Source organism: Oncorhynchus mykiss, chromosome 5, assembly GCF_057628025.1.
Source record: "Oncorhynchus mykiss isolate SJ-2025 chromosome 5, ASM5762802v1, whole genome shotgun sequence".
In the NCBI taxonomy this organism is placed as follows: domain Eukaryota; kingdom Metazoa; phylum Chordata; class Actinopteri; order Salmoniformes; family Salmonidae; genus Oncorhynchus; species Oncorhynchus mykiss.
The window spans coordinates 93,092,140-93,114,846 of record NC_143026.1 but is presented as its reverse complement, the minus strand read 5'-3'; the positions used below and the strand labels follow the sequence as shown (position 1 = coordinate 93,114,846).

General features: G+C 48.2%; 1 protein-coding gene across 11 annotated transcripts in view; it reads right to left on the bottom strand.

Annotated features, from left to right (window-relative positions):
• Positions 1-22,707, bottom strand: part of farp2 (FERM, ARH/RhoGEF and pleckstrin domain protein 2) — an 88,249-nt gene that overhangs the window by 22,112 nt on the left and 43,430 nt on the right. For 7 of the 11 annotated variants that reach the window (XM_090236425.1, XM_090236427.1, XM_090236418.1 and 4 more), the window contains exons 11-21: positions 22,562-22,630; positions 22,418-22,475; positions 21,613-21,982; positions 9,370-9,563; positions 8,889-8,978; positions 8,552-8,685; positions 7,404-7,485; positions 6,892-7,129; positions 5,137-5,267; positions 1,812-1,880; positions 708-797 (exon numbers count right to left, since the gene is read on the bottom strand). In XM_090236425.1, coding sequence (XP_090092551.1) covers positions 708-797; positions 1,812-1,880; positions 5,137-5,267; positions 6,892-7,129; positions 7,404-7,485; positions 8,552-8,685; positions 8,889-8,978; positions 9,370-9,563; positions 21,613-21,982; positions 22,418-22,475; positions 22,562-22,630 — 1,525 coding nt within the window. The remainder of the gene's footprint in view (positions 1-707; positions 798-1,811; positions 1,881-5,136; positions 5,268-6,891; positions 7,130-7,403; positions 7,486-8,551; positions 8,686-8,888; positions 8,979-9,369; positions 9,564-21,612; positions 21,983-22,417; positions 22,476-22,561; positions 22,631-22,707) is intronic. The other 4 variants (XM_090236422.1, XM_036978912.2, XM_090236424.1 and 1 more) reach the window with 1 other exon arrangement.

Sequence of the window (22,707 nt, the reverse complement as noted above, 5' to 3'; positions counted from 1 at the left end):
ACCACAGCTAGGTCAGGTTACCACGGCTAGGTCAGGTTACCACGGCTAGGTCAGGTTACCACGGCTAGGTCAGGTTACCACGGCTAGGTCAGGTTACACACAGCTAGGTCAGGTTACCACGGCTAGGTCAGGTTACACACAGCTAGGTCAGGTTACCACAGCTAGGTCAGGTTACCACAGCTAGGTCAGGTTACACACAGCTAGGTCAGGTTACCACAGCTAGGTCAGGTTACCACAGCTAGGTCAGGTTACCACAGCTAGGTCAGGTTACCACAGCTAGGTCAGGTTACCACGGCTAGGTCAGGTTACACACAGCTAGGTCAGGTTACACACAGCTAGGTCAGGTTACCACAGCTAGGTCAGGTTACACACAGCTAGGTCAGGTTACCACAGCTAGGTCAGGTTACCACAGCTAGGTCAGGTTACCACGGCTAGGTCAGGTTACCACGGCTAGGTCAGGTTACCACGGCTAGGTCAGGTTACCACAGCTAGGTCAGGTTACCACAGCTAGGTCAGGTTACCACAGCTAGGTCAGGTTACCACAGCTAGGTCAGGTTACCACAGCTGGGTCAGGTTACCACAGCTAGGTCAGGTTACCACAGCTGGGTCAGGTTACCACAGCTAGGTCAGAGCCAGATTAACCTGAGGTCACGGCTAACAGGGTAAAGGTCAGGGGTCAAAAACAGGGCAGGCAGCTTTATACTCACGATCATGCCGTGCAGAGGCAGCTGGCCATGGACCTTGAACTGGTTGGTGGCCGTCACACCTTTACTTGTGTACAGGAGCTGGTCGGAGAACTGAGAGGGAAAGACCGAACATAGACCATGAGATACACCACGACACAAACTATTGTTATCCTAATTAGGGTTGTCATGACACCAGTAACCTAATGTTGCAGGCGTAAAAGAAACGGTTGAAATTAGATCCCCCCCCCAAAAGAAAACTGTTTAAGCAATTCTGTAAATGTGGATGAGTGTTTGAAAGCATCCGATCCATGATGCGTTGTGGGTAAATGGCGACTGACTGATCTACAAATAATAAAACGGAGTCGTTATTTATGATGAAAGTTGATTTGTAGATCAGTCGGTAGGCAGTCGCCTGCATTGTCAGCTGTAATGTCGAACATGCCTGTTTGTTAACGTCCCCCCCAAAAAAAGGAAGGTACAGTCTCTTTACATTTCCCTTGAAAACCAGAACATTCGGTTTGCTGTGGACTCGGCAGAGGCTACGATAACAGCATGGTGATACTACGATACCAGACTTTCGAACGGCAGAAAAGAACTCCCAAAGCAGACTAAACTCTTCAGTCTGTTAAAAACCGTATGTAACATATTGTGTGATGTAGCTTGGAAAATAAAGGTGACTGTGGCAGACAACACAAGGCTGTTTTTTTCCCCCCTAACATTAGGACTGTTTTCCTCAACAAATGAAGTCCAAGGAAATGAATGTTTCCTTTCCTTCCTTACCTCCTAGTAAGGCAATACCGGTACCGTGACAACGCTAATCCTAATAGTTTATACTGAGGGACCACTAACTGGCATAAAACATGACATATCTGAAGACCGAGAGGAAAGATGCACATCAATATATTTAACCTTTATTTGTCCGGGTTTGACTCATTGAGATCATCTCTGGTTTATAACAGTGTACAGTAAGTCAAATGACTCCAATAGAAATCATACAGGAGACAGAGGAAAGACATGAAATAAACGAGAAACTCACATTTGTCTGAGTGACACTAATCATTTTCTCAGCTTGTATAGAAATCAACAAACAAAAGGGATTGTTGAAACTGAAACGCTGAAACTCACCAGGAAAAACATCCTTTGCTGCAGCCCTTTTTTGGTCAGCTTGTACAGACAACCCTCTCGAATGAACTCCTGAAAACCAGAAAAGTAGATGAAGTTTTTTTTTTTTTTTAAACGTCCTCTCACTGTCAACTGCGTTTATTTTCAGCAAACTTAACATGTGTAAATATTTGTATGAACATAACAAGATTCAACAACTTAGACATAAACTGAACAAGTTCCACAGACATGAAATGGAATAATGTGTCCCTGAACAATGGTGGGGGGGGGTTAAAATCAAAAGAAACAGTCAATGCAGCTGGTGGCCACAGCAAATACTAAGTACTGCAGTGCATCTCCTCATTTTACCCCACTCTTCCACCAAGGCACCTGCAAGTTCCCGGGCATTTCTGGGGGGAATGGCCCTAGCCCTCACCCTTCGATCCAGACATGCTCAATGGGATTGAGATCTGGGATCTTCACTGGCCATGGCAGAACACTGACATTCCTGTCTTGCAGGAAATCACGCACAGAACGAGCAGTAATGCTGGTGGCATTGTCATGCTGGAGGGTCATGTCAGGATGAGCCTGCAGGAAGGGTACCACATGAGGGAGGAGGATGTCTTCCCTGTAACGCACAGTGTTGAGATTGCCTGCAATGACAACAAGCTCAGTCTGATGATGCTGTGACACACCTCCCCAGACCATGACGGACCCTCCACCTCCAAATCTATCCCGCTCCAGAGTACAGGCCTCGGTGTAACGCTCATTCCTTCAACGATAAACGCGAATCCGACCATCACCCCTGGTGAGACAAAACCGTGACTCGTCAGCGAAGAACATGTTTTACCAGTCCTGTCTGGTCCAGTGACAGTGGGTTTGTGCCCATAAGCGACGTTGCTGCCGGTGATGTCTGGTGAGGACCTGCCTTACAACAGGCCTACAAGCCCTCAGTTCACCCTCTCTCAGCCTATTGCGGACAGTCTGAGCACTGATGGAGGGATTGTGCGTTCCCTGGTGAAACTCGGGCAGTTGTTGTTGCCATCCTGTACCTGTCACGTAGGTGTGATGTTCGGATGTACCGATCCTGTCCTGCGAGGACGATCACCTGTCCGTCCTGTCTCCCTGAAGCGCTGTCTTAGGCGTCTCACAGTACAGACATGGCAATTTATTGCCCTGGCCACATCTGCAGCCCTCATGCCTCCTTGCAGCATGCCTAAGGCATGTTCACGCAGATCAGAAGTGACCCTGGGCATCTTTCTTTTGGTGGTTTTCAGAGTCAGTAGAACAGCCTCTTTAGTGTCCTAAGTTTTCATAACTGTGACCTTAGTTGCCCCTCGCCCCCAGTCTACCTCTCCTCCAACCCCAGTCTACCTCTCCTGTATACTGCTCCCGCCCCCCAGTCTACCTCTCCTCTCGCCCTGACCACTGATGTAAAAATAGATCTACTTTATTAGTCAGTGCTTGCCGTCTTCTTCAAAACATTCAGATTACTCCTGCTACAGCACCCAAAGACTCATTCACCCTACAGAACTTAGTTGAGCATTTTGTGCAGTGATGTAGTCAAGTCACTAAGTGTTCAAGTCTCCAGCGTTTGTTCAGGTCTATCTCCTGGACTCGAGTACTACAGTACTGGTGCGGTCTCCCTCTCCGAGGTACCAGACTCACCCCGCCGGGCACAGTGAGGTTCTACGAGGTACCAGACTCACCCCGCCGGGCGCAGTGAGGGTCTACGAGGTACCAGACTCACCCCGCCGGGCGCAGTGAGGTTCTACGAGGTACCAGACTCACCCCGCCGGGCACAGTGAGGGTCTACGAGGTACCAGACTCACCCCGCCGGGCGCAGTGAGGTTCTACGAGGTACCAGACTCACCCCGCCGGGCGCAGTGAGGGTCTACGAGGTACCAGACTCACCCCGCCGGGCGCAGTGAGGGTCTACGAGGTACAAGACTCACCCCGCCGGGCGCAGTGAGGGTCTACGAGGTACCAGACTCACCCCGCCGGGCGCAGTGAGGGTCTACGAGGTACTAGACTCACCCCGCCGGGCGCAGTGAGGGTCTACGAGGTACTAGACTCACCCCGCCGGGCGCAGTGAGGGTCTACGAGGTACCAGACTCACCCCGCCGGGCGCAGTGAGGGTCTACGAGGTACCAGACTCACCCCGCCGGGCACAGTGAGGGTCTACGAGGTACCAGACTCACCCCGCCGGGCGCAGTGAGGTTCTACGAGGTACCAGACTCACCCCGCCGGGCGCAGTGAGGGTCTACGAGGTACCAGACTCACCCCGCCGGGCACAGTGAGGGTCTACGAGGTACTAGACTCACCCCGCCGGGCGCAGTGAGGGTCTACGAGGTACTAGACTCACCCCGCCGGGCGCAGTGAGGGTCTACGAGGTACCAGACTCACCCCGCCGGGCGCAGTGAGGGTCTACGAGGTACCAGACTCACCCCGCCGGGCACAGTGAGGGTCTACGAGGTACCAGACTCACCCCGCCGGGCGCAGTGAGGTTCTACGAGGTACCAGACTCACCCCGCCGGGCGCAGTGAGGTTCTACGAGGTACCAGACTCACCCCGCCGGGCGCAGTGAGGGTCTACGAGGTACAAGACTCACCCCGCCGGGCGCAGTGAGGGTCTACGAGGTACCAGACTCACCCCGCCGGGCGCAGTGAGGGTCTACGAGGTACCAGACTCACCCCGCCGGGCGCAGTGAGGTTCTACGAGGTACCAGACTCACCCCGCCGGGCGCAGTGAGGGTCTACGAGGTACAAGACTCACCCCGCCGGGCGCAGTGAGGGTCTACGAGGTACCAGACTCACCCCGCCGGGCGCAGTGAGGGTCTACGAGGTACCAGACTCACCCCGCCGGGCGCAGTGAGGGTCTACGAGGTACCAGACTCACCCCGCCGGGCACAGTGAGGTTCTACGAGGTACCAGACTCACCCCGCCGGGCGCAGTGAGGTTCTACGAGGTACCAGACTCACCCCGCCGGGCGCAGTGAGGGTCTACGAGGTACAAGACTCACCCCGCCGGGCGCAGTGAGGGTCTACGAGGTACCAGACTCACCCCGCCGGGCGCAGTGAGGGTCTACGAGGTACAAGACTCACCCCGCCGGGCGCAGTGAGGGTCTACGAGGTACAAGACTCACCCCGCCGGGCGCAGTGAGGGTCTACGAGGTACCAGACTCACCCCGCCGGGCGCAGTGAGGTTCTACGAGGTACTAGACTCACCCCGCCGGGCACAGTGATGTTCTACGAGGTACCAGACTCACCCCGCCGGGCACAGTGAGGTTCTACGAGGTACTAGACTCACCCCGCCGGGCACAGTGATGTTCTACGAGGTACTAGACTCACCCTGCCAGGCGCAGTGAGGTTCTCGATGCCGATCAGGTCTCTCTGGAGCTCGGACAGCTTCTGGAAGTTCTCCAGACGGATCAAACTACTCTGGAGCTGATTGGTCATCTCTGCCACCTCCTTCAGGGCCTCTGTACACGAGGGACAAAGGGATAAGGGTACATACAGGAGGGTTGAGGATCCACACAGGAGGGATACCAAACATCAGGGAATATGACAAGATGGCGGTTGCTTAGCTCGGCCCAGGATTACCAACCCATTCAGAACATTTTCTCCCTGCTGAACATGACCCAGGTCTCTTAAGGAGAAATGAGCAGGAGGGCTAGGTATCTGACTATAATCCAAATGAAAAGGATTGGCACCTCTAACCCCTGGCAATTATGCCCTCATTAACTGAAGGGCACGCCCATTCTCTGGATTCTATTACTATGCTCTGACTGTCAATGTGACAGCTCTACGGACCACCCACCCATCAGCCACGTAGCATTCTCAATGTGACAGCTCTACGGTCCCCTGACGGACCTCCCACCCATCAGCCCCGTAGCATTCTCAATGTGACAGCTCTACGGTCCCCTGACGGACCACCCACCCATCAGCCCAAGTAGCATTCTCAATGTGACAGCTCTACGGTCCCCTGACGGACCACCCACCCATCAGCCCAAGTAGCATTCTCAAAGTAGCAGATCTACGGTCCCCTGACGGACCTCCCACCTAACAGCCACGTAGCATTCTCAATGTGACAGCTCTACGGTCCCCTGACGGACCTCCCACCCATCAGCCCCGTAGTATTCTCAATGTGACAGCTCTACGGTCCCCTGACGGACCTCCCACCTAACAGCCCCGTAGCATTCTCAATGTGACAGCTCTACGGTCCCCTGACGGACCTCCCACCCATCAACCCCGTAGCATTCTCAATGTAGCAGCTCTACGGTCCCCTGACGGACCTCCCACCTAACAGCCACGTAGCATTCTCAATGTGACAGCTCTACAGTCCCCCGACGGACCTCCCACCCATCAGCCACGTAGTATTCTCAATGTGACAGCTCTACGGTCCTCTGACGGATCTCCCACCTATCAGCCACGTAGCATTCTCAATGTGACAGCTCTACAGTCCCCCGACGGACCTCCCACCCATCAGCCCCATAGCATCCTCAATGTGACAGCTCTACGGTCCCCCGACGGACCTCCCACCCATCAGCCCCGTAGCATTCTCAATGTGACAGCTCTACGGTCCCCTGACGGACCTCCCACCCATCAGCCCCGTAGCATTCTCAATGTGACAGCTCTACGGTCCCCTGACGGACCTCCCACCCATCAGCCCCGTAGCATTCTCAATGTGACAGCTCTACGGTCCCCCGACGGACCTCCCACCCATCAGCCCCGTAGCATTCTCAATGTGACAGCTCTACGGTCCCCTGACGGACCACCCACCCATCAGCCCCGTAGCATTCTCAATGTGACAGCTCTACGGTCCCCTGACGGACCTCCCACCCATCAGCCCCGTAGCATTCTCAATGTGACAGCTCTACGGTCCCCTGACGGACCTCCCACCCATCAGCCCCGTAGCATTCTCAATGTGACAGCTCTACGGTCCCCTGACGGACCTCGCACCCATCAGCCCCGTAGCATTCTATATGTGACAGCTCTACGGTCCCCTGACGGACCTCCCACCCATCAGCCCCGTAGCATTCTCAATGTGACAGCTCTACGGTCCCCCGACGGACCTCCCACCCATCAACCCCGTAGCATTCTCACCTCTGCAGTTGTTGTGGTCGGGGTGGTCTGGGCTGTAGTGTTTACACAGTCTCTCTAGGATCAGTTTGTAGTGCATGAGGCGCTGGATGGGCTTCAGCAGGAACGTGTTGAGAGGCAGGTAACACACCTTCTGAAGCTCAAACTCCTTATACACCGTCTCCAGCTTCTTCAGGCGCTTGGTGGCCTTCTCCAGCTCGGTGAGCACCTCGTCATGTTTCTGCAGGTAGTTGGTGAACTCCTGAGGAGAGAAGCATGAAACAACAAGCTCAAAGCAGGGATCCCTTTATAAAAACACGGTAATGGTCTGAGTAGTGTGGACACCGTGTTTAAAATCACTTCCCAACATAATGTAAACAGATGCAGTACTAAGCTTACACATGACAATGGGAGTTAAGACGGTTTATCCCATCACTTTCCATCCCTGTTTCGTACAGCAGCAGTCTCCCATCTGACTATAGTGTGTAGCAGTAACCCGTCTGAACAACCAGGTGGTGACAGGAGTCCAGTCTCACCTTGAGAGCACACATGTTCCTCAGCATGACGTCTCCAATCCTCTGGTAGTCTCCCTTCACATGAGCGTTAGAGCGCCCCTCCCTGGTCACAAACAAACCCCCCAAAAATAAATACTTTTGACTACATACCTTAGCTTTGACAGTAAAAAAATATCAAGTTTTTTTTTTAAATAAATATAATTGCTGCGTTCCATCTTTCAGTGTTGCCGTACTCTTCCCTTTCTCAGAAGGCTTAGTATAACAGCATTAGTCTAATGTTTATATATGCAGATTACCACAGCATTAGTCTGTTTTACATATGTAGATTAGTCTGTTTTACATATGTAGATTACCACAGCAGTAGTCTGTTTTACATATGTAGATTAGTCTGTTTTACAGACATTAGTCTGTTTTACATTTGTAGATTAGTCTGTTTTACATATGTAGATTACCACAGCATTAGTCTGTTTTACATATGTAGATTAGTCTGTTTTACATATGTAGATTACCACAGCATTAGTCTGTTTTACATATGTAGATTAGTCTGTTTTACATATGCAGATTACCACAGCATTAGTCTGTTTTATATATGTAGATTACCACAGCATTAGTCTGTTTTACATATGTAGATTAGTCTGTTTTACATATGTAGATTACCACAGCATTAGTCTGTTTTACATATGTAGATTAGTATGTTTTACATATGTAGATTACCACAGCATTAGTCTGTTTTACATATGTAGATTAGTCTGTTTTACATGTGTAGATTACCACAGCATTAGTCTGTTTTACATATGTAGATTAGTCTGTTTTATATATGTAGATTACCACAGCATTAGTCTGTTTTATATATGTAGATTAGTCTGTTTTATATATGTAGATTACCACAGCATTAGTCTGTTTTACATATATAGATTACCACAGCATTAGTCTGTTTTATATATGTAGATTACCACAGCATTAGTCTGTTTTACATATGTAGATTAGTCTGTTTTATATATGTAGATTACCACAGCATTAGTCTGTTTTACATATGTAGATTAGTCTAATGTTTTACATATGTAGATTAGTCTAATGTTTTACATATGTAGATTAGTCTAATGGTTTACATATGTAGATTAGTCTAATGTTTTACATATGTAGATACATGTGAGGAGAGCAGCACTGACCATAAAGCTAGTCTCTGGTCGACCTCCTTGAGGAACCCCCGGTGGAACTCGTAAATGGGGTCGATGTTGGAGAACAGCAGGGTCATCAGCCCCTCTGGCATGGCGTTCTCTTTGATCACCGCGCTGCGGAACCACTGACGGGGGAAGTGAAAGAGAAAAAAGACAGATTTTTAGCATTAAAAACACAAGCCTTGTTCCAGATCTGTTTGGGTTGTGCAGCATATTCTTATGGAGAGAGACTGCACAAACTGATCTGGGACCAGGCTACCTCAGTAAAAAACAACATAATACTGTACACAGCCACAGATGAAACACACACACTGCGTGTATCGCTCACCACTGTGATGACCTCTAGGTCTTTCAGGTAGGTCCTCTCTGTGGTTAGAATCTCTTTGGCAATGAAGTAGGCCTTGTCAGTGGGATATCGCTGAGGAATGAGACCATCAGGTCATGTCAACACTGGATACGCACAGTATTCAGCCAATAATCAAAACAGCTTTATGGAAAATATAGCTCATAAAGATTAAAATAAAGTGAATTTGGCCCCAATAAAATTTTCATGCAACAATATTGTGCGCAAATTGCAAAGCACAGGCCTTCAAAAACAATGTTTATGGAACTCTAGAGACGATTTAAAATCCATTTATTTTAAGAGGAAAGGACAGTTTGTTATCTCTTACAATTATGATTTAACAAAACTTCACACCCAATCACCATATAAAAAAATACATAACAAAAATCCACCTAAAACTAAATGTGATTGAATGACAGGTTGATGAATTAATCATCTGACAGATCCATAGAGGCAGGCAGTGTACCTTCCTCCTGCCCTCCTCCTCCTCCTCCTCTAGCCTGTTGGTGCCCACCTCACTCAGGATGGGGCTCTGTAGGGGCGAGGGAGCCTGGCCTGCCCCAGGGAGACTCAGCGTAGACATCTGGAAGGAAGGGGACAGGCAGAGGGGAGAGCTCTTGGAGTTGAACGGGGAGAGCTGGGGGCTGTCCATAGAGGACCCTGGGAGACGGGAAAGAGCAACAAAAACAAGTCAAACTATGAATGACATTTCAAAACGTGTCTATACAAATTCTAAATGATTGAATTCATATTCCATCTCTGCTGCACACTATATACACACACACACAGAAGTATGTGGACACCCCTTCAAATCAGTGGATTCAGCTATTTCAGCCACACCCGTTGCTGACAGGTAAGAATCAAACACACAACAATGCAATCTCCAGATAAAAACATTGGCAGCAGAATGGCCTTACTGAACAGCTCAGTGACGTTCAACATACAATGCCACTGTTATTGTGAAGTGAAAAAAAGTCTAGGAGCAACAACGACTCAGCCGTGGTAGGCCACAGAACGGGACCGCCAAGAGCTGAAGGGCGTAGCGCGTGAAAATCATCTGTCCTCGGTTGCAACCCTCCACTACCGAGTTCCAAACTACCTCTGGAAGCAACGGCAGCACAAGAACTGTTCGTCAGGAGCTTCATGAAATGGGTTCCCATGACCGAGCAGCCGCACACAGGCCTAAGATCACCATGGGTAATGTCAAGTGTGGGCTAGAGTCTCTGTAAAGCTCGCCGCCATTGGACTCTGGAGCAGTGGAAACGCGTTCTCGTGAGTGATGAATCACACTTCACTTTCTGGCAGTCCGACGGATGAATCTGCGTTTGGCGGATGCCAGGACAACGCTAACTGGCCCAATACATAGTGCCAACTGTAAAGTTTGGTGGAGGAGGAATAATGGTCTGGGGCTGTTTTTCATGGTTCGGGCTAGGCCCCTTAGTTCCAGTGAAGGGAGATCTTGAAGGTCCTTTCCTGTTTCAGCATGACAATGCTCCCGTACACAAAGCAAGGTCCATACAGAAATGGTTTGTCGAGATCGGTGTGGAAGGACTTGACTGGCCTGCACAGAGCCCTGACCTCAACCCCATCGAAGACCTAAGGAATAAATTGGAACGTCGACTGCAAGCCAGGCCTAATCGTCCAACATCAGTGTCCGACCTCACTAATGCTCTTGTGGCTGAATGGAAGTAAGTCCCCACAGCAATGTTCCAACATCTAGTGGAAAGCCTTCCCAGAAGAGTGTAGGATGTTATAGCAGCAATGTTCCAACATCTAGTGGAAAGCCTTCCCAGAAGAGTGGAGGCTGTTATAGCAGCAATGTTCCAACATCTAGTGGAAAGTCTTCCCAGAGGAGTGGAGGCTGTTATAGCAGCAATGTTCCAACATCTAGTGGAAAGCCTTCCCAGAGGAGTGGAGGCTGTTATAGCAGCAAAGGGGGGGGACCAACACCATATTAATGCCCCTGATTTTAGAAGGAGATGTTCGACGAGCAGGTGTCCACATACTTTTGATTATGTAGTAAATATATGAAACCCACGAATGAGACAGACAACACGGAGTACCACATCGTCTCTCCTCTGTTATCCCCCCCCCCCCAAAAAAGTATCTACACACACACACAGCATGAGTGAAAACAACACACCCTACCCTAACATGACATTAAAATAATCTTGTATATTTCTAAATGAATCCCACAGGAGGCAGCAGGGAGAGAGGTGCTTAGGGGAGCAGGAGGGATCTGCTCTATACTGTACAAGTCTCTGCTTTGGAAAAAGGTGGGAGGAATATCCAGGCAACAACAGGAAATCACAGAAGAGGGGAAAGGCCACTTCATTCAGGAAATAGGTACAGAGTCGAGAATACATTTGGACCTACTTGAATAAAACATTATTTTTTTTAAAGATTAAATATGCTAATAAAAGGTATTATTGCTCATCCAAACTGTATTATCCCATTTGACAGAGCCATAAAGAAACAGGCTGTTAACTATATGACAACGTCCTGTGTTCTTCATTAGAAACAGGCTGTTAACTATATGACAACGTCCTGTGTTCTTCCATAGAAACAGGCTGTTAACTATATGACAACGTCCTGTGTCCTTCATTAGAAACAGGCTGTTAACTATATGACTCTCACACGCTCACTCTCTCACGCTCACTCTCTCTCTCTCACACGCTCACTCTCTCTCTCACACGCTCACTCTCACACGCTCACTCTCTCTCTCACTCTCTCACACGCTCTCTCACACGCTCACTCTCTCACACGCTCTCTCACACGCTCACTCTCTCTCTCTCACACGCTCACTCTCTCTCTCTCACACGCTCACTCTCTCTCTCTCACACGCTCACTCTCTCTCTCTCACACGCTCACTCTCTCTCACACACACGCTCACTCTCTCTCACACACGCTCACTCTCTCACACACGCTCACTCTCTCTCACACACGCTCACTCTCTCTCACACACGCTCACTCTCTCTCACACACGCTCACTCTCTCTCACACACGCTCACTCTCTCTCTCACACGCTCACTCTCTCTCACACGCTCACTCTCTCTCACACGCTCACTCTCTCTCACACGCTCACTCTCTCTCACACGCTCACTCTCTCTCACACACACACTTTAACATGAATAGAGAAAGATAATGGCTCCCACATTTTCTCTCTCCAGCCATTGTTTTCAGAGCTGCAGTCCACTAGAATGATTTATCACCAGCTCTTATTTGAAGCGAATTACATTCGAGAACTGAAGCTGCTTCCCAAATGGCACCCTAATCCCCATGGGCCCCAGTTAAAAGTAGTGCATGGAATAGGGTGCCATTTAGGAAGGACCCAGAGTCTGCGGTGTGATGATTCCCTATTGGAGGAGTCTGCGGTGTGAAGATTCCCTATTGGGAGGAGTCTGCGGTGTGAAGATTCCCTATTGGGAGGAGTCTGCGGTGTGAAGATTCCCTATTGGGAGGAGTCTGCAGTGTGAAGATTCCCTATTGGGAGGAGTCTGCGGTGTGAAGATTCCCTATTGGGAGGAGTCTGCGGTGTGAAGATTCCTTATTGGGAGGAGTCTGCGGTGTGATGATTCCCTATTGGAGGAAGTGGAGAGAATCAAACTCCACACCAGCTAGACGTTTTGGTTGAACTCTTCCTGACAGGAAGTCAGAGCTGTTCTCCCATTTCTCACAGAAGAGAAACAGAACGACACACCAGGAAGAGAAAAAAAAAAAAAAAAGATTCCTCTCCGACCTGGAAACAGTTCCCTGAGTCACGGCTCGGAACAGCCCGGCGGCGGCGGCCTGGCAGAGGTTTATAGTTTAACTGTTTTACAGCCCCACGGGGGACAACACAGGACGGGCGGACACTGAGGAGATAAGATAGATAGCACAACCTGCAGTCCCTCTACATAGAACGGGACATAACAGACTGTACAACACCAGGAAATCAGCTACAAGTGATTTTCATTTTGGAAATCTGTATTTAAATATTCCCACACACAGAGAGACGTGATCGTATACTAATGTAAACAAGGTTTGAAATGACTGTTTTGGTCAGACATATCTGTTTGGACTTCTTGAGGTCAACTTCAGTCTACCACTTATTTGTAATTATGTTCCAGCCCCTGACCATCCACTCAAGAAAAATATATATAAAATCAGCCCGCAGCTGATGATCCCTGGTCTAAAGTCTCTACAGATGGAGAGGAGTGTGTGTGTGGGGGGGGGGGGTCACAGGAAGGGGAGAGTGGAGACGGACAGTCCTGGAAGGGGGGAGTGGAGACGGACAGTCCTGTCACAGGAAGGGGGGGGGGGGAGTGGAGACGGACAGTCCTGTCACAGGAAGGGGGGGAGTGGAGACGGACAGTCCTGTCACAGGAAGGGGGGGAGTGGAGACGGACAGTCCTGTCACAGGAAGGGGGGGAGTGGAGACGGACAGTCCAGTCACAGGAAGGGGGAGAGTGGAGACGGACAGTCCAGTCACAGGAAGGGGGAAGTGGAGACGGACAGTCCTGTCACAGGAAGGGGGAAGTGGAGACGGACAGTCCTGGAAGGGGGGGGGTGGAGACGGACAGTCCTGGAAGGGGGGGGGTGGGGTTTGCTGTGTGGAATGACTTGGCAGAGAGCCTGTCTAAACAGGGAGCATGTGCACAGGCTGTGGAATGTTGTATTTGAGGAGCAGCCCTAGGGCTCTGGTTAAACAGTAGTGCACTATATAGGGAATAGGGGGCCACTTGGAACACGGCCTAGATTAAAATAAGGAACATGTGTTTGTATTCTCTAATTCTAAACAAAGCAGACAGCTCCTGCATTTTAAGCCCCAGATGAAGCCCTAATCCTAAACGACATGCTCTGGCCAGGCACCGTGTTTACACAAAACCATAGGAATGATAGTGACATGTAACATTAAAAATGGTAGCAATTTCCAAAAGGATATAGAATTAAATGATCAAAATGTCTCCCCAAAACCAAATACTGTTATTAATGTATTTTTGACCTATTGACCTATTGAGATTGTGGTATACTTCTCTAAGGTGTACCAGACCAGGTAAAAACACTAGCCGTTTGCCCCCCCCCCCCCTGAGTGTGAGGTCCACAGCGCTGGTGTCTAACTAAACACTGCAACATTAGAGGGTTCAGGGTAGCTGCTTGAGGGTTAGAGGGTTTGAGGTCGGGTTAGGTGGAGCGAGGACAAGGTGAACTGGTCCGTCCAAATTCATCTCTCTAAAGCCTCTCGCGTGCAGACGCCACTTCTAGCATTCCACCTCCACTCCTGGACAAGGTGAAGAGTCAGTCTTAGTGGGATGAATAGGCAGGTTTTAGCTGTAGCTAAAAATCCATCAGTTTAAACAGTATTGAATCAACACTTTGTTGTCGGGACCATCCGTTTAAGCAATATAACAATATCCACTAACATGAAAAGAAAATGAATAATCCAGCTGATGGCTGTCAAGTTCAGTAGAGGACTATTCAAATTCCAAAGCCACAGAATTGATCACCAAAACCTCTTCTGCACATGATTCTCTGCTTCCTTGATGGAAAGTAAAATCAACAAAATGTCTAAAATAAATTTTAAGTCTGACATTTAAAAAAAATGTAATAAAAAAAAAAAAGATACCCAAAAAGTGATTCCTTTATTCTTAAGAGGAGAAACATACAAAACCGTAAGAGTACACTTTAGTTTAGAATCAGTAACCATACATGTTGATTAAGAAATGCAAGTTGCATTATTTGATGCCATTGTAAGTTGCAAGCTACAGTAGATCAAAAGCTAGGTGAATAATTGTCTCTTAGTACACCGTGCACTTGATTCAAGAGAGGTGTGGGGGGTGTGGGGGTGGGGTGAATCTGCAGGCCACGAATCAAAGACAGAATGTTCTAACAGAGGCCAACAACCACAGGTCAAAAGGTCTCCATCTGTGCATTCTTTAGTTTTTTGTGTGTGTGTTTTCTGGGTATTTGAACTTTGACCCGACCCTCTCTAGGAGGCTCAGAGGACTGCTGTTTGACTCACTTGTGATGGTAGAGAGCGAGGCTCCGCAAGCGCACTTCTATGAACCCATTTACGGGGGGGGGGGGGGGGGGCATTCGACCAAAATGACAATGAGAAGCTGGGTTGTAGAGTTTTAGAGAATAGAAACGATGTAGCGTAGCAGTTTTACCCAACAGCTAAAATATTTGTTGGTTTTCTTGATCGCCAAGTGGTCTAAAGAAGTTTAAAAAAATTACCCAGTCCCCACCGCCCTTTTCACATTCATAAACGCATGTAGAATACACCCACCACCCCCATTTTAACAATCACGTAGAAATCACTCAAATACACCCCCCCCCCACACACTTTTACATTCATAAACACATGTAGAAATCACTCAAATATACTCCCCCCCCCCCCCCCCCCCAAAACACAATTTTGACATTAATGTAGAAAATTCAGCAAAATATTTAAAAACAATCTTAAAATTCACCTCTAAGCATCCGCGGTCCATTATATGAATACATATTAAGTGAATGAGGCAAACAATAAAAAGGCTTAAGGAATTGAGCAACATTAGTCAAAACAGTACAGACAAAAGTCCATAGACCACAGCTGGTTTAGCGTCGCCAAGCCGACGACGTGAATTATTTTATCTGTCAATGTGCCCTTGAGCAAAGCACTTAAACCCCAAGTCGCTCTGGATAAGAGCGTCTGCTAAATGACAATTTTTTTTTTATTTTTTTTTTTTTAAATAACCTTCAGAGTGAGCAGACTCTACTGTGCTACAGATGACAAATCCAAATAGATTTGTGTTCTAAAAACGTACTGAAAGCAGAACAGTTGGCGTTGCAGAACGCCAAGTCAGAGGCCTTTTGGGGTAGATTAAAGCTAGCGGCTTCAAATGACAGGAAATTTAAAAAAAAAATGGGACTTGGAGAGTTTAGATTGATGATGTAATTTCCTCCTCATAACAAAGCAGAGAAACACTCCGTTGACTCCGTTTCTATGGTTACCCCCCCCCCCCCCCCCCAAAAAAAAAAACAGGCACCCTATTCCCCATGTAAGTGCACTACTTTTTAACCAAGGCCCCATTGTGCACTAAGTAGGGAATTGGTTGCCATTTGGGACTCAAAACTCTACGTCGGTTCAACGGGACTTTATTTACCATGGCACCTCCACACTGTTCCCTACTCCGACCCGAGCAGAAACCCAACACATAACTGTGGCTTGGATGTCAACACCACAATACGTCACTGGACTGGACCCCAATGGCTACGGCTGTATATCCGTTCATTCATCAAATGATATTATAGTTAGAAGAAAAAATAATAATAAAATTAACTGCTAAGATGAATCTCAAAATGGCAGGTTATATTAAAAAAAAGTGACAAGATTAAGGACCAACGTGAGAAATGTCCCTCGTTTCCTGCGGCTGTTAGTGTTATTGTCTTGAAGTGCCTCCGACGCAGCTACAGGAAGTCATTATAGACTGTATAAAATCTCATGCAACATGTTTACAGTAAACGATCAGATGAAAGTAACAGATACAAAAAAAAAAACACTTCCTGCACAATGATATGGTGACATCGTAAAACCTCATCATCATCAATCTGTTAAGAACTTCATTGATTCCCCATGACTTCCACTGAAGGAATATAAACCAGACTAAGTATAAATGCTTCTTACTGTTTACTGAGGGCTTCTACCTTTTCGCTTACAGTACATTTAAGACATCTAAACAGTTCGTAATCTATTGGCATGCAAGCTACTGTTATTACTGAAGGAGAAACGTCATATTTTGTTACATGGGTTTGTTAAAAGTACATTCACGTTGTTGGCTGTGGTGTGTCTTTAACACTGCCTCAGCAGAACACTGCCCTGCATTCTTTAAACTGAAATCTACACCGACTCAAATCTACAATGTGCTTGTGTCCTCGTTTCATTCGTCTACATCTTTTCTTCATAAGAAAAAAAACTTTGCGATGTGACGGCCTAGGAAGTGGGTTAACTGCCTTGTTCAGGGGCAGAATGACAGAACGATATAGCCTAATACTCTGTTAACCCAGTACCTTACATGAACCCCAGACTGAGGCTGTGCATTACTCCGTTACTCACTAACGGACAGGAAAGTCCAGGTTATTATGGACCAGCAGATGTCTCAATGGAACAAAATCTTCCAAGACAGTAGTAGCATGATATAAAGGCTCTATAAAAACACACATTGTAGTGCCTTTATAGGAGGGCTCTGGTCAAAAGTAGTGCACTATACAGGGAATAGGGTGCCATAGGGCTCTGGTCTAAAGTAGTGCACTATGTAGGGAATAGGGTGCCATAGGGTTCTGGTCTAAAGTAGTGCACTATGTAGGGATTAGGGTGTCATTTGGGATGCAAACAATGTTGAATTTCTATCTTTAGCAGCAGTGTGCTATATATCTGTATGTTATAACAGTCCCAGAGGCCTGTATAACCTCTGACAGAGAATACACTGACATACTACTGGACTGTGTTACGCCAATGAAGGATTTACGAGACTGTGTTACACTAATGAAGGAACAGCATCGATTTCATTACTACCCCTGAGATCTGAGTGGTATGACACAAATATTAATCTCTGATTCACAAAAAGCATGTGACAAATCACATATTGTTGCCTACTATTTAAAAAAAAAAAAATGTAAGTAAAATACTACACTATAAATTATGAAAAGTGCTGTTAAAATTAAAAAAATCGAATTTACTTTCAGGGGTGTTAAATTTAGACAAAGAACACACATATTCAAGTCACAGAGACGGCTACAGTCTGAATCCCCTGAATCAAAATCGATTATATTTAAAATGATATATTTAAAATCAAAGCTGGATTAAGTCTAAACCTGCTTCCACGCATCGAACCTCAACAACGGTGAACTAATATATATTCCTTCAGAATGACAGACAATCAATACTAATCATCTGGAGAAATATTATCCTCCCAACATTCACGTCGCAATACATTTTTATGTCTTATTCTGAATAAGCAACACGTGTCTTGAACACATAAGAAATATTTTCCTGTAAAAAAAAGTTAAAGATTAAGGGATTTGAAATGCAAAGTGCCTAACACTACAGAGCTGTGACATAAAGGCTAAATGCAAAGTGCCTAACACTACAGAGCTGTGACATAAAGGCTAAATGCAAAGTGCCTAACACTACAGAGCTGTGAGATAAAGGCTAAATGCAAAGTGCCTAACACTACAGAGCTGTGACATAAAGGCTAAATGCAAAGTGCCTAACACTACAGAGCTGTGAGATAAAGGCTAAATGCAAAGTGCCTAACACCACTGAGCTGTGCGATAAAGGCTAAATGCAAAGTGCCTAACACTACAGAGCTATGAGATAAAGGCTAAATGCAAAGTGCCTAACACTACAGAGCTGTGACATAAAGGCTAAATGCAAAGTGCCTAACACTACAGAGCTGTGAAACAAAGGCTAAATGCAAAGTGCCTAACACTACAGAGCTGTGAGATAAAGGCTAAATGCAAAGTGCCTAACACTACAGAGCTGTGACATAAAGGCTAAATGCAAAGTGCCTAACACTACAGAGCTGTGAGATAAAGGCTAAATGCAAAGTGCCTAACACTACAGAGCTGTGACATAAAGGCTAAATGCAAAGTGCCTAACACTACAGAGCTGTGCCATAAAGGCTAAATGCAAAGTGCCTAACACTACAGAGCTGTGACATAAAGGCTAAATGCAAAGTGCCTAACACTACAGAGCTGTGACATAAAGGCTAAATGCAAAGTGCCTAACACTACAGAGCTGTGACATAAAGGCTAAATGCAAAGTGCCTAACACTACAGAGCTGTGACATAAAGGCTAAATGCAAAGTGCCTAACACTACAGAGCTGTGACAAAGGCTAAATGCAAAGTGCCTAACACTACAGAGCTGTGACATAAAGGCTAAATGCAAAGTGCCTAACACTATAGAGCTGTGACAAAGGCTAAATGCAAAGTGCCTAACACTACAGAGCTGTGACATAAAGGCTAAATGCAAAGTGCCTAACACTACAGAGCTGTGAGATAAAGGCTAAATGCAAAGTGCCTAACACTACAGAGCTGTGACAAAGGCCAAATCAACGCACGGTCAAAGACTGTGTAGCGTGGTGGTACGGAAGAGCGGACAAAAAAAATAGAGTCACCATAATGGTACCGACAGATTGAAAACCACCAACAACTTTAGAGCCATCGCTGTATGCTAGGGGGGATATAATAGCAACCGTATCTTATTAAATAACTCTCCAATTATTAAGTACAGCCACATAGGCAAGCAATATTATATTCGTTCTATCCCTGCACTCGACCACTTAGGACTTCGGTATTGTGCTCTTACTGTTACCGAGCCGTGCGATGCAACGTGAGCTGATGGCTGTAATGCCAGACCACTGTTATGAGGCATAAAAAAAGAGTCTTAAAAAAGATCTGGTTTCAATAACACAAGCATGGCCAGCACCCATTAGCAGAGCTAGAGGGAGAACAGTCATTAGTAGGTAGGATGTCTGGGTAAGTGCTACAATTGATCTGTTTAAAAAAAGGTCAAATGTGTCTGGCTGACTAGTAAAGGTCAAATGTGTCTGGCTGACTAGTAAAGGTCAAATGTGTCTGGCTGACTAGTAAAGGTCAAATGTGTCTGGCTGGCTCGTAAAGGTCATGTGTCTGGCTGGCTAGTAAAGGTCAAATGCGTCTGGCTGGCTAGTAAAGGTCAAATGCGTCTGGCTGGCTAGTAAAGGTCAAATGCGTCTGGCTGACTAGTAAAGGTCAAATGCGTCTGGCTGACTAGTAAAGGTCAAATGCGTCTGGCTGGCTAGTAAAGGTCAAATGCGTCTGGCTGGCTAGTAAAGGTCAAATGTGTCTGGCTGGCTAGTACAGGTCAAATGTGTCTGGCTGGCTAGTACAGGTCAAATGTGTCTGGCTGGCTAGTACAGGTCAAATGTGTCTGGCTGGCTAGTACAGGTCAAATGTGTCTGGCTGGCTAGTACAGGTCAAATGTGTCTGGCTGGCTAGTACAGGTCAAATGTGTCTGGCTGGCTAGTACAGGTCAAATGTGTCTGGCTGGCTAGTACAGGTCAAATGTGTCTGGCTGGCTAGTACAGGTCAAATGTGTCTGGCTGGCTAGTACAGGTCAAATGTGTCTGGCTGGCTAGTACAGGTCAAATGTGACTGGCTGGCTCGTAAAGGTCAAATGTGACTGGCTGGCTCGTAAAGGTCAAATGTGACTGGCTGGCTCGTAAAGGTCAAATGTGACTGGCTGGCTCGTAAAGGCATCAAATGTGACTGGCTGGCTAGTAAAGGCATCAAATGTGACTGGCTGGCTAGTAAAGGCATCAAATGTGACTGGCTGGCTAGTAAAGGTCAAATGTGTCTGGCTGGCTCGTAAAGGTCAAATGTGACTGGCTGACTAGTAAAGGTCAAATGTGACTGGCTGACTAGTAAAGGTCAAATGTGTCTGGCTGGCTAGTAAAGGTCAAATGTGACTGGCTGGCTAGTAAAGGTCAAATGTGACTGGCTGGCTAGTAAAGGTCAAATGTGACTGTCTGACTAGTAAAGGTCAAATGTGTCTGGCTGGCTAGTAAAGGTCAAATGTGACTGGCTGGCTCGTAAAAAGGCATCAAATGAGTCAGAAGTGGTGCCGTTCCCTAATCACAAAAATGTAAGATTCAAATCTGATTCAAAATGTTCCGCGAATATTCAAATCTTCACCAAAACCACAATAATATTGTGTAACGTTAGCTAAGTAAGTAGAGTGACTGCCTACATGTTAATGTGGGGGTCCACCAGAGGACTCCCCCAGGGCTAGGGCCTGCAGGTCATGACACTGCAGAAGGAACCCCTCCACCCCACCTGGCCCTCCGGCTAGAGGATTGCTATAGAACAGATTCTGCTCAGGGGGCAGACCGCTGTCTGAACCCCAGTCTGAGTCAGAATCGTCGCTGCCGTTAGCCGACCCCTCCGTGGTCGTAGGAGGATAGCTGAGGTGCTCCAGTTGCTCCAATAGGTCGCTGAACTGCACCGCCGAGCTAGTCTCCGAGCGGACTGAGTACGCCGGGAAGTTAACCATGGAGCTAGCCTCAGACGGGTTGTCAGAGCCCGGGAGGCGGAGGGAGGAGGAGAACTCTGGCCCGTCGAAGCCCAGAGACCGGGAGTCACCTGCGGAACTAAGCCCCAGGTTGTCAAGGGAACTACACTCTGACCTGTTGTTAACCAGAGAGCTGGTTTCGGAGCGACCAACAACGCTGTGGTCAGAGAAGAGGTTAGTGTTGCTGTTCAGGTCCTCCAGACCCAGACTGACACCCCTGGTTTTAGTGAGGTCCCCACCACCACCACCACCCTCTGTGTAAGCACCCTCCCCATAACAGCCATACTGACCCCACTTCTCCTCATAGCCGTAATAGGCCTCGGCCCCGCCACCATAGAACGACATCTCAGTGGGGTCGTCATCTATGAACTCCTCTGTGACATGGAGCTGGGTGTTAGCCAATGGGAACAGGGGCTTCTGCCTGGCTCGGAGAAGCTCCGCCTCAAACACATCAGCTGAGAGGAACACTCTAGTCTCCCCCCCTCCCCCCTCCCTGCACCTCGATCCCCATCCCCCACCCTGCTCACTACCCTCATTGCCATTTTGGGAGGGCTGCTGCTGCGGATGGGAAGCGCTACTCTCTACACACACAGACGAGGGGTTGCAGTCTCCTGCCGCCGGGGAACTTGGGGCACCTTGTGAGAAGGCGTGGTGACATGGGGGGATGTCGGTGGCCTTGTGGGGGTCCTCCTTCGCTGGGGGGCTGGAGGGCCTGGCCAGCTGTGGGGGCAGGAGCTGGGTCTGTTGCTGCTGGGGAGGAAGCTGTGTAGACTGGGCCTGTCTCTGGGGAGGAGGCTGCGTAGACTGGGCCTGGCTCTGTGTAGACTGGGCCTGGCTCTGGGGAGGAGGCTGTGTAGACTGGGCCTGGCTCTGGGGAGGAGGCTGTATAGACTGTGCCTGGGGCTCCGGACGTGGGGGGGAGCTGGAGACTTGTATGGAGTGGAAGGACCCGGTCGCAGAGGATGGGGAACCTGGCGCCCGCAGGCTGTCATTGAACGAGAACGTCTGAAATGACATGAAAGAAAGAGGAGAGATGGGGAGAGAGGGTTCCATTAGTCTCCAACTACTCTGCACCTCCTTCCTAAAATGCTTTAGCCTGTCGGAAAGACCCCCCCACTGACCCGGTCGGAAAGGCCCCCCTCCCTGACCCGGTCGTAAAGGCCCCTCCCTGACCCGGTCGTAAAGACCACTCACAGACCCTGACGTAAAGACCACTCACAGACCCTGACGTAAAGACCACTCACTGACCCGGTCGTAAAGACCACTCACTGACCCGGTCGTAAAGACCACTCACTGACCCCGATGTAAAGACCCCCCTCACTGACCCGGTCGTAAAGGCCCCTCACTGACCCGGTCGTAAAGGCCCCTCACTGACCCGGTCGTAAAGGCCCCTCACTGACCCGGTCAGAAAGATGCATTAGTCTTGGTAATCCCACTGACCTGTTTTGGCACATCGAGGGCCAGGGAGCGAGCCGACATCCTCACCTTACTGTTCCTCCTGACAGAGAGACAGGAGATCACATGAGAGTTTAAAACAGAGGTCAAAGACACAGAGAGACCAGAGACAGAGAGAGTCACACACACCTCTGATATGGTGTCCTCCTTGCTCCGCTGTCCTTGACATATTCCACTAGTTGCTTCTGGGTCCTCCCACTAAACCAGGAAGAGTCAACACAGATACCATCAAACAACAACAGCAAGAGCCATAGAGTCTCCTATGGGTTGAAGCT